Below are 16455 nucleotides of genomic sequence, written 5' to 3'. Positions count from 1 at the left end.
AAATATATGTTCACTCATATATCCCTTTCATACACTGACCAAATTCCCACTATTTTACCATGCCTACTGATATTTATAAAAGTGGTATACCTGCAAGAAAGGGGTTCATACAAACATTTCCTTATGCTTGTGCTTCTGTCGGAACTAGAAGCACAAGCATTACGCTACACTCGCAATAACATCTACTAACCATGTGTATGTGACTAATAAAATGGGATTTGATATTTTTATAGGTAACATACCTCATCTTCTGTCTGAAATTGGTAATAGAGAATGCCTTGTGTTGTTAGCTTTGTGGCACAACAGATTCCAAATATCCTAATGTTATCTACATTCAACATATCGGCACGGTTTAAATTTTTTCTAATACGCTAACTAGCTAACACCACCATTCATTCTCTGTGAGAATGCTAATGCTAACTGACGATGGCTTCTGAGTATTATACCAGGTGGAAAAAAAAGCATTTACATTTTTTTTGTAATATTTTTCCTCAACATAAAATTAACATATCTTTCAAATTCTGTTCACATAATTTAATAGTTTTGACAAATATAATTAATATTTAACAAAGTTTTACTTGTTTGCCAATCGGCCGGAAGGAGGAAAAGAATCCCGTTTGATCAGGAACTGGATCAAGTGGGTGGGGCGTCAAAATCTGGATGGATATTTATTTTAAATTATTGATTGTTGCGAACAGAATTTGATTCCACCCATAACTTCAACCCAAAGTGAGTCTGTCTGCAGTGTGACAGAGGCTTGGAGTGGTACCAATCAATTTGCCGGAGTGGCCTACACTAGGTCCTGGGAAAAATTCCAAATTAGTGCACTATAAACGACACAACCTCTGGTAGGTGAGTCTCATAGAATGATGTATGATTTGTATCTGATATGGTCAGACCCTTGAGAAGAGCATGTCAGTCTAGAACTTTCCTATTTCTTGATTAGCAGATAGGACACACAGATGCACACAAAATATCCTTAAGTGGGAGCAAAGTGCTGTCTACTGGATAGTGAGAGCTTGTTTTAGGGGGCTTACAGAAGAGCCCAGAGAGGGAAATAGACCGACAGCATGAGAGGACAAATTCTGGGAAGGGAGGAGGGGATTTGAAAGGGTAAGAGGTGTGTGTTTCTGGGGATGCAAGCAGACTGCTATTCCAGGCGTTAGGAGCGGTAACCCTGTCACTTCACATTACCGTCAGAGACAAGCTTCCTCTGTGTGTGTGTGTGTGTGTTGGGGGTTGGATCAGCCACCATGACACTCCACATCACTGTTAAATTGAGCTCCTCGCGGCAATCTAGGAAGAGTTTGCTGACACATACACACACTCCAGTATGGCAATGTGGCTGTGGTCAGTTTAGTTATTGCACATATATGGAAAGAAACCCTGTCAAAAGCAGCTCTTACAAGCCCACAGTGAGTCACATGATAAACAACAGGGTTACAGTAGCTGGGCTCCCTAATGATTAGTAAAGGTTCATCATTAATCCCATCATCATGTATTTCTCATTTATATGTTAATTCCTAGTGGCTTGAATACTGTCTGGGAGTAGCTAGGTTCCATAATGATTAGTAAAGGTTCATCATTAACCCTTTACTCATGTATTTCTCATTTACATTTTAGTTCCCTAGTGGCTTGAATTGTTAAAAATATGCAGATTTCTGTATCAATTTCAATTAGATTTATTGATTGCTTTGTTGTATAGCTTTTACTTTGTCTCATCAATGTCCTGTCGTTTGCTCCTTTTCTGTGGCGAGATGCAGGTTCTCTTGATAGGATTAAGGCTCCTAGGGGTCCGTCCCAATAGGCACCCTATTCCCTATAAATGCACTACTTTTGACCAGAGTCCTATGGGCCCTGGTCAACGGTAGTGCACTATACATAGGGAATAGGGTGCCATTGGGGACTCAGCCCCGTTCTACTATACCTTTCTGCGCGGATTAAGACTTAGGGCTGAACAGAGTAAAGAAAATGTCAATAATAATTGACATGAAAATAAGATTGTTGGTGATTACACATAATTGATCAGCGCTAATAATCCAGAAACATAAACACACAGCTGGAGTCTCTACCTCTTGATGGTTTGTGTTTGCTTCAATCACTGAACTGAAAAACTCCATCACTAATCAGGTAGATGTGGAGAACACACGGGTGGGAAAACACCAGGGACTCAGGCCTAACGACTATATATCTCTCTAGAAGTGATTCAATGCTAATAATAATGTTGCCAGTGTAAGTAGAGGGTGTGTTTGAACCATTTAGATGTTATGTTGGAGAATGTGTTTATCATATTAACCCGCATGGTGCTGTAGTTAGGCAGGCTTGCAGGAGTGTGGCGTTTTGCTCGACTTAGCAACAGTTATTTTATTGTTATTTATTTAACCTTTATATTAACCAGGAAGGTTTGGGTTTCTCCAAGTGTTCTTGACTAATGTTGGATCGTGGACTGCATGACGGCGTAGTTTGTTCAAGCCCTTAGCTGTTCAAAATGTGCTAGTGAGTCAAATCATTGAGACTCACGATATCACTTGGTTCCTAGCACTGGAACGAGTCATGGATCTTGGCAGTGTATGTTGATATTCCCTGGGTCTGCTGAGGGGTGGCATCCTCAAGAGCATCCATCCCTTAGTGCCAGGCCAGCCTCTCACTGCCTGGTGAGATAGGACCTTGCACACTATAAAGAACACAGAGATTAGGAGTCTGTCTGGCTCATCTCTCTCCCTCCCTCTAATGTGATGTGTGTTTATCTGTTTCAGAGATGAGCTCAGAGAACCTGAGGACATGCTTCCAGATAGTCAACGCCTACATCTACCTGTCAGCTACTGACTTCCTACAGAACTATGCTGAGGGCCTGTGCAGATCCTTCTGTAATCTACTCAAAGATATCACCAACGAAGGACAAGTCCAAGTTCTGAAGGTTGTGTGTGTGTGTGCTTGTGTGTGCTTGTGTCTGTGCTTGTGTGCCCACGCTTGCACCCTTTTGTACATTTGTTTTCACTCGGTTTTACTCTCCATTATCGATGCGCCGGCTTTAGGAATTTAATCATGGGCTTCTCTGAGAATTGTATTTCTGGGAAACTTCAGTGTAGTGCTACGGTTTTTGCCGTAGCACTACACTGCTGATTCGAATAATCAAAGCTTGATGAGGTGGTTAACTGAATCAGGTGTGTAGTGCTAGGGCAAAAACCAAGACGTGCACCCGGGGGGCAGGACCGAGTTTGGGAACCCTGCTCTAGAGGAAGACAGGGATTTCTGTGATCCCTGCATCCCTCTCTTCCCCAATACTATACAGTCTGGGGCTCGAGGGGAGCGGGTCGAGAGCTTCAAGTTCCTCACTGTCCACATCACTAAGGAATTAACGTGGTTCACACAACAACACAGTCTTGAACAAGGCACGACAGCGCCTCTTCCCCCCTTAGGAGGCTGAAAAGATTTGGCATGTGCACTCAGATCCTCCAAAAAGTTCTACAGCTGCACAATTGAGACTATTTTTGACTGGCTGCATCACCGCTTGGTATGGCAACTGCTCGGCATCTGACCGCAAGGGGCTACAGAGGGTAGTGCGTATGGCCCAGTACATCACTCGGGCCAAGCTCCCTGCCATCCAAGTCCTCTATATCAGGCGGTGTCAGAGGAAGGCCCTACAAATTGTCAGAGACACCAGTCACCCAATTTATAGACTGTTCTCTCTGCTACCGCATGGCAAGCGGTACCGGAGCACCAAGTCTGGAACCAACAGGACCCTGCACAGCTTCTTCCCCCAAGCCATAAGATAGTAAATAGTCAACCAATAGCTACTGGGACAATCTGCATCGACTCTTTTGATTCTTCAAAGACTCTGCTGCTGCTGTCTATTATCTTGTTGCCTAGTCACTTTATCCCTGCCTATATGTACATATCAACTTCAATTACCTCGTACCCCTGCACATAGACTCGGTACTGGTAGCCCGTGTATATAGCCAAGTTATCGTTACTCATTGTGTATTTATTCCTCATGTTTTTCAATTTTTCTCTCTGCATTGTAGGGAAGGGCCCGTAAGTAAGCATTTTACTGTTAGTCTACACCTGTTGTTAACGAAGCATGTGAAAAATAACATTTGCATTGATTTAGTGGGCAGTATGAGCCAAGAGTAGTGTACTGCACCAGTAACTGTGCAAGGTTTTGGGGCTATATCAGCAGTGAGAGTTAACGCTGTGCTCAAATTCACACTAAAAACAACAAGCACAGTGTTACTTGAACAAAGCAACTGCCCAGTATAAGGTCACTCTAATTGTCCTGCCCAGTAGGATGTGAAGGTTGTTTCACTCTGGGCACAGCCTGTACATAAAACTAATAGTTCAAATGAACATTGTACAGTAATGAGAGACCAATGCTGGTTTAATCGAGCTGTGGATGAGGACTATGTTTGGTTTCCTCTTGATATCTCGGTGGGCCAAAGACTAAATAAGACTACATATTTTACAAAGAAACAAACAAATGAGCTCTATCGACATCTTTTCTTCCCCCCCAGCCTGTACGTACAGTATGTCCATCAGTGTAACAGGGCAGTGAGGGGAAAAACCTCTCCCTGTACCAGGAGTCAGCCTTCTGCTGTTAACATTTTATTTGATTAAATCAAAGAGGGAATAACAAGGCTGTGTGCTCTTTTAATACTGCATTGCTTTAGTGTTTCACCCTGATGGCTAACTCCTTCCACACTTATCTCCGCTTTCTCGCTCTTCCTTTCTTTTGTTTCCCTCCTTTTCCTCTCCATCTTTGCTTCCATCCATCCATTTTAGAATTTAATGGTGCCAAACATATGGAAACCATGATACATGTGTTTGATTCCATTTATTCCAATCTGTTCCAGTCATTACCATGAGCCCGTCCTCCACTTTAAAATCCCACCAGATGCCACTGGTCTCCATGTATACTGAACAAAAATGTAAATGCAACATGCAACAATTTCAAAGATTTGACTGAGTTACAGTTCATTTAAGGAAATCAGTTAATTGAAATAAATTCATTCGGCCCTAATCTGGGGATTTCACATGACTGGGCAGGGGCGCAGCCATGGGTGGGCCTGGGCAGGCATAGGCCCACCCAGTTGTCAGCCAGGCCCAGCCAATCAGAATTAGATTTTCCCCCACAAAAGGGATTTATTATAGACAGAAATCATGTGCAGCACCCCCTCAGATGATCTCGCAGGTGAAGAAGCTGGATGTGAAGGTCCTGGGCTGGCGTGGTTACACATGGTCTGCGGCTGTGAGGCCGGTTGGACATACTGTCAAATTCTCTAAAACAACATGGGAAGTGGCTTGTGGTAGAGAAATTAACATTTAATTATCTGGCGGTGATTCCTGCAGTCATGCCAATTGCACGCTCCCTTAAAACTGTAGCATTGTGTTGTGACAAAACTGCACATTTTAAAGTGGCATTTTATTGGCCGCAGCACAAGGTGCACCTGTGTAAGGACCGTGCTGTTTAATCAGCTTCTTGATATGCCACACCTGTCAAGTGGATGGATTATCTTGGCAATGAGAAATGCTCACTAACAGGAATGTAAACAAATGTGTGCACAAAATGTGAGCGAAATAAGCTTTTTGTGCGTATGGAACATTTCTGTCCTCTTAGCTCATGAAACATTGGACCAACACTTTACATGTTGCATTTATATTTTTGTTCAGTATATACTTGGTCATCTGGTTTCTAAAGTGATTGATGTGGTGTTCATAGCTGCATTGGCTTGTTCAGTGGGTTTGGGAGGCTGACGGGAATTTGATGAGAGGGGAGGACTAGAGGGAAGTAGAGAGAGTATGAGAAGGATTAAGGGTGAAATGAGGTGGAGATGTGTACAGACTTTGGCCAGCACTGTCGATTTGTGAGGAGAGTAAGAGGGAAGGAGGGAGTGAGAGGAGGAGAAGGGTGGTGGGCTCTGAAGGACAGAGTTGTGCGTGTCTTGTGTTTTTTCTGTGGGGAAAGTGTCAGCCACTTGCCTCCCTGTTGAAGAGGATGACTGAGGAAAAGCAGCTCAAGTCTGCGATGCCAGTGTGAGACAGAGAGAGAGGCAGAGGCCAGGCACTGTGCTGCTGTGTCCCACTGGCCCATGAGAGAGAGGGAGAAGGCAGTAGAAGGAGATGGGGAGAGGAAGTGAAAGAGAGGGAACAGAGAAGCGGGGGAGACCGAAAGAGTAAAAGAGAGAAAGTCGGGGAGATGGCGAGAGTATGAAAGATGCATCGGTGTCAGATTACAGCCACCTGTTTGAATCCACTGCCATCTTGGATCTAGAGTGTGGAACCAGACAATCCTTGTATTCAGAAGAAGGCTCACACCTCTCTAGTACCTCAGTTTGTTGCATTTAATTGAGTGTGTGGAATAGTTCTAGATTAGAAACGTTTTAAAATATATGGTACTATTCTGTGAAAGCTTCTCTCCCTCCCTTCCCCGCTCCTCCTCCATTCCCCATATATTCTTCATCAAGCACTATAACAAGCCATTACACAGTGTACAAAACACTGCTCTTTCCATGACATACTGACCATGTGATTCCAGATGAAACCTATGATCCCTTATTGATGTCACTTGTTAAATCCATTTCAATTAGTGTAGTTGATTAGACGGATTCTTAAGCCTTGAGACAATAGTGACATGGATTGTGTTTGTGTGCCATGAGCAAGACAAAATATTTAAGTGCCTTTGAACGTGGTATGGTAGTCGGTGCGGTTTGTGTCAAGAACTGCAACACTGCTGGGTTTTTTGTGCTCAACAGTTTCCCGTTTGAATCAAGAATGGTACACCACTGTGGAACGCCAGCATCCCTGTGGAGCGCTTTCGACACCTTGTAGAGTCCATGCCCTGACAAATTGAGGCTGTTCTGAGGGCAAAAGGTGGTGCAACTCAATATTAGGAAGGTGTTCGTAATGTTTTGTACACTCAGCGTATATTTACCTTGAAGAGCTGTGATGTCTGGGTGTCTCAGAGTGGGAAATGCAAAAAAAATAAACACTTTTTCAATGTTCACATGCATACTAATACATGTGTGAAATAAGCACAAATTATTATTACACATACACACCAGTGGAGTCTCCTTAGAGGAGGATGGGGAGGACCAAAATAGTGAACCATATAGTGAATATATTCACGTCACCAAATAATTTATTAAAACACCCTGTTTTTGCAATGAAGGTCTACAGTACCCTCAACAGCACTCTGTTGGGTAGCACCATGGTGTAGCAGGAGGACAGCTAGTTTCCATCCTCCACTTGGTACAAAACCATGGTTCTCACCCCTTTCCATAGACTTACAAATTGACTTCTGGAGGACATCCTCCAACCTATCAGAGCTCTTGCAGCCTGAACTGACATGTTGTCTACCCAATCAAAGGATCAGAATGAGTATAGTACTCAAAGCATAAGCTAAAGCTAGCTAGAACTGCTGTGCATAAAATATGGTGAGTAGTTGACTCAGGAAGACAATAGTTGAACAGAGAGACAGCAAGAGAGAGAGCGAACTAGGTATATTCACTTCCTTAGCTAGCGAATGCAGCTAGCTAGTTAGGCTATTCAAACACCCAGTTTAAACAGAGAGGGATGTTATGTTAGCTAGCTGGTTATGGCTATCCAACACTGGAACTTTTCCAAGTCAAGTCCCTGCAGGTATAACTAACTGGTCATCTGCTTGCATGCTCACTGTACGCTGTACTGCGGGTTTACTAATGCATTAGTTCTAGTAGCGATGTTGACTATGACATTAGCTAATTTGGTGACAACGATGTACGCTGTGTGTAGCGGTTAGCGGGTAAGATATAAAGGTTTGGCTTGGAAAGTGTTTTTTTGCCTGGTCACAGACAGCTGATGTGTTGTGCACTGAATTCCACAAGTTAAGGGAATAGGTAAAAGGAGGAGAGTATGTCGATGCGAGAAGGAATTAACGAGCAAAGCGATCATGCTGTTTGTATGTGGCTGCTATGAAAGGGAACTGTGTTTGCGTGTGATCAGGGGTGTATTCATTATGCCGATTATGTTGAATAACGTTTCTTAAACGGAAGCAAATGGAATGAAACTGGGATGAACATACCTGAATTGGTCCAATAGAAACTCTCTTTTGCAACTGTTGGACTAATGATTACACCCTAGATCAGCTAGCTGCAGGCAAGAGTGTGCAAGGCATTGTTGAATGTGTCACTATCTTTCAACTTGATTACTCATCCTTCTCTCGACCTCTGTATGGGAAACTTTCATTCATAGCCTAGATTGTATTTTTTATTTATTTTACCTTTATTTAACTAGGCAAGTCAGTTAAGAACAAATTCTTATTTTCAATGACGGCCTAGGAACAGTGGGTTAACTGCCTGTTCAGTGGGTTAACTGCCTGTTCAGGGGCAGAAGGACAGATTTGTACCTTGTCAGCTCGGGGATTTGAACTTGCAACCTTCCGGTTACTAATCCAACGCTCTAACCACTAGGCTACCCTGTAGCAGCCTTATAATGGGTTTAGGAAAAATAAGTGTCATGTAGTAACTTAAAACTATCGATGTTACATTAAGCTGAGTGAATGGAATATGAGTGACAGTCATCCAATATTCTGTCATAGAAATAAGGCCATGCTAATATTTTTATTTTATTTGTTATCTTAAACGCACCGAACGCCAATGACACACCATTTCTGAGGAAGGGTAGGGTAGCTACAGGAAGTGACTCTTAGTGACGCTAATTAACTTGTTACTCCTCCAGTGCGGTTGTCGATAGCGACAGAGCAGAGGTGACGCCACTCGCTGCTAATTGACACACAAATTGATGAACAGAGACGCTGCTGTGTTTTTCTCAGCTAATGAGGGGAACTGAGGCAACTGATTGAGGTCAGAGATGTATATTTATAAATATGTGTAAATATACGGCTCTGGTTGAAGTGTTTTTTTTTTCTCATCCTGTTGTTAGTAGTTGTTGGTGCTGTTTTTGCCTCTAGATCATTCTATAGGTTAACTGGTTGATCCTGTCGTGCTGTTAACTTTCTACTGACATCACGTCTACGGAGCACTATTGTCTACTACAGAAACTGAGTTGATGTGCAGCATGTCTGTATTGTACCAAAAGTTGCACATTCAGTGACTTGTTGGTGAAGTCATCACGTGTACATTGTTTAAAAGTTGACAGTAGTCTCGATAATAGCGTTTACTGTAGCCTTGGTAATAGCTTTTAATATGATGTTACTCCTAAAAAGTTGATAGTTGAGATGTTATTTAGAGACCAGAACGGGTCGACAAACATTATTCCAGATATTTTTCCATATTGGAATATAATGTAGAAACACTCTACGTTCTTCTTAGTGAAGCATCATCCATCTCGCCTGCTTATCTTCCACTTTCCATGGGATTGGAGTTGAATATTATGTCTATTAATGTATTTTTAATAATGTTTCGCCTTTCTATGCTTTTTAGTAATAGACTTGACCTTTACCATTCCAATATACAGGAGCCTATAATTTCTTTAGAGGTCTTGCTCACCCTCCAAAGTGCTGCATGCATTCATTCAATTCATTTCCTTGGAAAAGCTCTCAGCCGCTCAGCCGTTACCACGTTGACAACCTACATCGTCATTCATTAGCTTAAATTTTTTTACAGTCAGCTTGCTAACTGTCATTTCTCTCCTACTTCAAACGCAATGAGGGATCTTTAAAATGGCATGGATATTTTTTGGCATGGGATATTTTTTTCATTATGATTTTTATATGCCTCCCTCATTGTCTGTCTGGCATGTTTTGTTCTGACAACATGAAAAAAATGATGTTATTGTTAGAAGTTAAGCTCCCCTGGAAAATACTAGGAAAGAGCATTATTACGCTGGCCATGCAGGATCCATATTGGAATTCCATTACCTGGTTCAAATCAAATCAAATTTATTTATATAGCCCTTCGTACATCAGCTGATATCTCAAAGTGCTGTACAGAAACCCAGCCTAAAACCCCAAACAGCAAGCAATGCAGGTGTAGAAGCACGGTGGCTAGGAAAAACTCCCTAAAAAGGCCAATACCTAGGAAGAAACCTAGAGAGGAACCAGGCTATGTGGGGTGGCCAGTCCTCTTCTGGCTGTGCCGGGTGGAGATTATAACAGAACATGGCCAAGATGTTCAAATGTTCATAAATGACCAGCATGGTCGAATAATAATAAGGCAGAACAGTTGAAACTGGAGCAGCAGCACAGTCAGGTGGAAGTTGAAACTGGAGCAGCAGCATGGCCAGGTGGACTGGGGACAGCAAGGAGTCATCATGTCAGGTAGTCCTGGGGCATGGTCCTAGGGCTCAGGTCCTCTGAGAGAGAGAAAGAAAGAGAGAAGGAGAGAATTAGAGAACGCACACTTAGATTCACACAGGACACCGAATAGGACAGGAGAAGTACTCCAGATATAACAAACTGACCCCAGCCCCCCGACACATAAACTACTGCAGCATAAATACTGGAGGCTGAGACAGGAGGGGTCAGGAGACACTGTGGCCCCATCCGAGGACACCCCCGGACAGGGCCAAACAGGAAGGATATAACCCCACCCACTTTGCCAAAGCACAGCCCCCACACCACTAGAGGGATATCTTCAACCACCAACTTACCATCCTGAGACAAGGCTGAGTATAGCCCACAAAGATCTCCGCCACGGCACAACCCAAGGGGGGGGCGCCAACCCAGACAGGATGACCACAACAGTGAATCAACCCACTCAGGTGACGCACCCCCTCCAGGGACGGCATGAGAGAGCCCCAGCAAGCCAGTGACTCAGCCCCTGTAATAGGGTTAGAGGCAGAGAATCCCAGTGGAAAGAGGGGAACCGGCCAGGCAGAGACAGCAAGGGCGGTTCGTTGCTCCAGAGCCTTTCCGTTCACCTTCCCACTCCTGGGCCAGACTACACTCAATCATATGACCCACTGAAGAGATGAGTCTTCAGTAAAGACTTAAAGGTTGAGACCGAGTTTGCGTCTCTGACATGGGTAGGCAGACCGTTCCATAAAAATGGAGCTCTATAGGAGAAAGCCCTGCCTCCAGCTGTTTGCTTAGAAATTCTAGGGACAATTAGGAGGCCTGCGTCTTGTGACCGTAGCGTACATGTAGGTATGTACGGCAGGACCAAATCAGAGAGATAGGTAGGAGCAAGCCCATGTAATGCTTTGTAGGTTAGCAGTAAAACCTGGTTGTGTGTGAATTTGTGTTGTGTGTTTGTGTAATCTCTCGTGGAAAGATTCTGCGTGTAAACCGAAATAAATCTGTCGGGACTGAATTAGTGATGGGGGAAAAGTCTATATATAATAATATCTCAATATTATTTTGGCTGATATTATAGGTAGGTAGCGTTTGTTAGCACTTCTAGGTAGCGTTAGTTAGCGCTAGTCAGTTGTACCTGACCAAAACGCCAGTATTTTTAATCCTATAGTTTATTCTCCATTTTATTTTAAAATAGTTTTCAGCACTTTTATTTCCATGACTGAGAAACTCATTTTCTCATCTCTCTGCACCAGATAAACACTGATTGTACAAAACATTAGGAACACTTTTATTAATATTGAGTTGCACCACCTTTTGCCTTCATAACAGCCTCAATTAATCTGGGCACGGACTCTACAAGGTGTCAAGCATTCCACAGGGATGCTGGCCCATATTGACTCCAATGTTCCCAGTTGTGTTAAAACCTGTTGTGACCCGGGGGCAGTATTTTCATTTTTGGAAAAAAACGTTCCCGTAGTAAACAGGATATTTTGTCAGGACAAGATGCTAGAATATGCATATAATTGACAGCTTAGGATAGAAAACACTCTAACGTTTCCAACTGTAAAAATATTGTCTGTGAGTATAACAGAACTGATGTTGCATGCTATTGCCTGAGAAAAATCCAATCCAGAAGTGCCCCATGTTTTGAAAGCGCTGCATTCCAATGAGTCCCTATTGAGCAGTGAATGGGCTATCACCCAGATTACGCTTTCTCCGTATTCCCGGAGGTGTCTACAGCATTGTGACGTAGTTTTACGCATTTATGTTGAAGAATAGCCGTAGGCGGCTACATTGCGCAAGTGGTCACCTGATGCCCCCGGAGAGATTCTCGCGTAAAATACAGAGATAGCCATTACTCCAATCGGTCCTACTGAAAAACGAATTGTCCCGATGGATATATTATCGAATAGATATTTGAAAAACACCTTGAGGATTGATTATAAACAACGTTTGCCATGTTTCTGTCGATATTATGGAGCTAATTTGGAATATTTTTCGCCGTTTTCATGACTGCAATTTCCGGGCGATTTCTCAGCCAAACGTGAAGAACAAACGGAGCTATTTCGCCTACAAAAATTATATTTTTGGGAAAAGGGAACATTTGCTATCTATCTGGGAGTCTCGTGAGTGAAAACATCCGAAGCTCATCAAAGGTAAACTATTTAATTTGATAGCATTTCTGATTTCCGTGAACAAATTACCTGCTGCTAGCTGGACAAAATGCTATGCTAGGCTATCGATAAACTTACACAAATGCTTGTCTAGCTTTGGCTGTAAAGCATATTTTGAAAATCTGAGATGACAGGGTGATTAACAAAAGGCTAAGCTGTGTCTCAATATATTTCATTTGTGATTTTCATGAATAGGAATATTTTCTCGGGATATTTATGTCCGTTGCGTTATGCTAATTCGTGTCAGGCGATGATTATGCGGGATGGGGAGTCAGTAGAGGTTGGCTGGATTTCTTTTGGGTGGTGGACCATTCTTGAAACACACAGGAAACTGTTGAGTGAAAAACCCAGCAGCGCTGCAGTTCTTGACACTCAAACCAGTGCATCCACTGCCATACCCAGTTCAGAGGCACTTCAATCTTGTCTTGTCCATTCAATGGCACACACACACACACAATGGCATACATGCACAATCCATGTCTCAAGACTTAAAAATCCTTCTTTAACCTGTCTCCTCCCCTTCATCTACACTGATTTGAAGTGGATTTAACAAGTGACATCAATAAGGGATCATAGCTTTCACCTGGATTCATCTGGTCAGTATACATGGAAAGAGCAAGTGTTCATAATGGAAATAAAACTTTACATGTTGAGTTTATATTTTTGTTCAGTGTGTATGTATGTATGTACGATAATATAAACACAACATGTGAAGTGTTGGTTTCATGAGCTGAAATAAAAAATCCCAGAAATGTTCCATAAACACAAAAAGCATATTTCTCTAAAATGTTGGGCGCAAATCTGTTTACATCCTGTGAGTGAGCATTTCTCCTTTGCCAAGATAATCCATCCCCCTGACAGGTGTGGCATATCAAAAAAACTGATTATACCTCTTCTGGATAGGACCCTTCATCTCAATTTCAGCCAAAAATGACATACCCAAATCGAACTACCTGTAGCTCAGGACCTGAAGCAAGAATATGCATATTATTGATACTATTTGAAAAGAAGCACTTTGAAGTTTGTGTAGATGTGAAAATAATGTAGAAGAATATAACACAATAGATCTGGTAAAAGTTCAAACAAACAAAAAAAGTGTTTTCTACATATATATTTCTTCTTCTTTGAAATGCAAAAGACAGGCCATTGAGATAGGATGCTGGGGATAATGTAGATGTTGTTCACAACAGGGCAACACGAGAAAGTGAGAGCTACATCATATTTAGTATGAAGTGTCCCAGGTGTCCCTCACGAGTTTCCCCAAATATACCCAAGTGGCCGAATTGGTACATTTTCAAGTACATAACCATAGAGAACATAAAATGCTTTGGTAATCAAAAATTAAGTTTACACACCCAGGAAAATAATAATAAATAATGAATCATTAGCTTCCCTACATAAAAGGTACTAACATGAGATGTAACGAAAACACGGATCCAATGCCTCCCAACACACAAGTGAACTATTTAAGATAAGGGTAAGTTAGCAGCCAACACTGATCTAATGTCATAAATACACACACCACTAACCACACACAAAGTGAATACTTTTTTAAATGTACAATTAGAGTATTTACAATACCCACAGTCCTCTACACAAGATAGTGCTGCTTATGCCAAGTCCCATAGCAGTCTCTTTTTACTGTGAAGCAGAGAGAAACAGCACAAGTAGTGCATGTGATGGGATATTTCTTGTGGCAAAGAATACAACGACTCCTCCCCGCTGTACTCTTTTGGCCCTGAGGCACATTCAGGTCTGCAATTACGTATTTTGGCAGGTGAACACCACTGGTGGCAGGAGTAGAGGAGACAGAAGGCGCTGCAGTGGACTCTGTGCCGTAGTCGGCAAGCTCCTGGATGAGCAGCTCTCTGAAGGCTGGCTGTGCATTCACCACAGCAATGTCGATGAAGTAATATAACAATGTCTTGTACCATTTCATTGTCTTGTGAAGAAAATTGTAGTAGCCTATCAGCGCGTCTGACATATCCACACCTCCCATGCTCTTGTTGTAATCCTTTACATCATCTGGAATGGGGCCATTTTCCATGCCCCATTAGCATCCTCACATGCATATATATATATATATATATATATATTGTGTGTAACAATGTAGAATATATGTGTATGTATATTCTATAGTGTAGAATGTATGTGTAATGTTTATTAAATATATATATTATACACACATACATACACACACACACACACATACTCATTGTAGAATATATATATTCTACAATGTGGTATGTGTATAATATATATATTTATTTATATAGATATAATATATATTTATTTATATATATATTATACACACACACACACACTTTTGAAGTCGGAAGTTTACATACACTTAGGTTGGAGTCATTAAAACTTGTTTTTCAACCAATCCACAAATGTCTTGTAACCTTTCTGGCGAAGGCGTTCTGCTAGCGACCCACCTCGACAACATTGTGTGAAATTGCAGAGCGCCAAATTCGAAATATAGAAATAGTCATCTACATCTCAAGACATCAGTCAGGAAGTTAAAGCTTGGTCGCAAATGGGTTTTCCGAATGGACAATGACCCCAAGCATACTTCCAAAGTTGTGGCAAACTGGCTTAAGGACAACAAAGACAATGTATTGGAGTGGCCATCACAATGCTCCGGCTGTCAATCCTATAGAAAATGTGTGGGCAGAACTGAAAAAGCGTGTGGGAGCAAGGAGGCCTACAAACCTTACTCAGTTACACCAGCTCTGTCAGGAGGAATGGGCCAAAATTCACCCAACTTATTGTGGGAAGCTTGTGGAAGGCTACCCAAAACGTTTGACCCAAGTTAAACAATTTAAAGGCAATGCTACCAAATACTAATTGCGTGTATGTAAACGTCTGACCCACTGGGAATGTGATGAAAGAAATAAAAGCTGAAATAAATAATTCTCTACTATTGTTCTGTCATTTAACATTCTTAAAATAAAGTGGTGATCCTAACTGACTTAAGACGGGGGATTTTTACTCTGATTAAATGTCAGGAATTGTGAATAACTGAGTTAAAATTTATTTGGCTAAGGTGTATGTAAACTTCCGACTTCAACTGTATGTATTTATTGTAAAGCAGCGCCAAAATGCAGGTGTTTCAGCCTAGCTAAGTACCTTCTGTGTTAGTGGGGCAAGTCAGCAGAAAATACGGAGTGTTTGAGCAAACCATTTCAGTTTAATAGATGATTCGTAACTTTTCAATAGATTTTCTGACCGATGCATCTTAAACATTTGAACCGGGGACCAATGTGTGTTGCTGAATCATCCCTATTAAAGAATTTAATCCCATTTGAGGACAGAAGCAGAACAACAGAGTGAAGAAGACTCAGCTCAGAGAACGTTTTCACCCTCTTCGTTCTCACTAGCCTCTGTTTTATTCATTAGTTCACACCGTAGCAGAATGTTTTGCAATGGAAAACAAAAACAGGCGTTTATTAGATCAATTCAGGTAGGACCTTCCCTGTTCTGGCCGTTTGCCCAAGTGGGACCACCCTGACGGTGTGAATGCTCCCATTCGGTTTCACTTGGAACAGAACAGTTAGCTAGCAATCTAGATGGTTTCTCCACCCATCCACTGTTGATTGCATCACCAATCACCCCCCCCCCTTCAAAAAACAAGGTGTGTAAACACAATTTTTACCTAATTGTATGATGCAATGAACCACTTTACAAGATCAAAGGAATTATCTTTATTTTTTGCCATAGAGAATCAGACCAAAATGTAGGCTACACACTGCAACATTGGCATATTCAAGTCTGTCTCAATATACAAAACTTCCCCTTTAAGGCTCTCGTGGAGGAATGGTTGGTCACCCTTTATAGCCTATAAAATATTGTAACATTACAACCAAATACTTTTTATGTCTATATATAATCAATCCCTCCAGGGCTCAAAATTAAGGGTGTCCTGTCATTCCTTGGACACTAAAATAATGTTCAAAAATCGATTCTGGGACAGATCCTAAATTTATACAACATTACTAAATGTGAAAAAACAATGAGGCTGATGCAACAGATCTGACTGTTTAACTT

The 16455-nt window shown here is 41.8% G+C and overlaps 1 protein-coding gene across 1 annotated transcript in view; it reads left to right on the top strand.

Annotated features, from left to right (window-relative positions):
• ipo11 (importin 11) overlaps positions 1-16455 on the top strand; it is a 232990-nt gene that overhangs the window by 131004 nt on the left and 85531 nt on the right. The window contains exon 23 of the mRNA XM_031806455.1: positions 2757-2917. Within this exon, the coding sequence (XP_031662315.1) occupies positions 2757-2917 (161 nt within the window). The remainder of the gene's footprint in view (positions 1-2756; positions 2918-16455) is intronic.

The sequence above is a fragment of the Oncorhynchus kisutch genome, linkage group LG3 (assembly GCF_002021735.2).
Source record: "Oncorhynchus kisutch isolate 150728-3 linkage group LG3, Okis_V2, whole genome shotgun sequence".
Classification (NCBI taxonomy): domain Eukaryota; kingdom Metazoa; phylum Chordata; class Actinopteri; order Salmoniformes; family Salmonidae; genus Oncorhynchus; species Oncorhynchus kisutch.
This window is presented reverse-complemented; position numbering and strand designations above follow the sequence as displayed.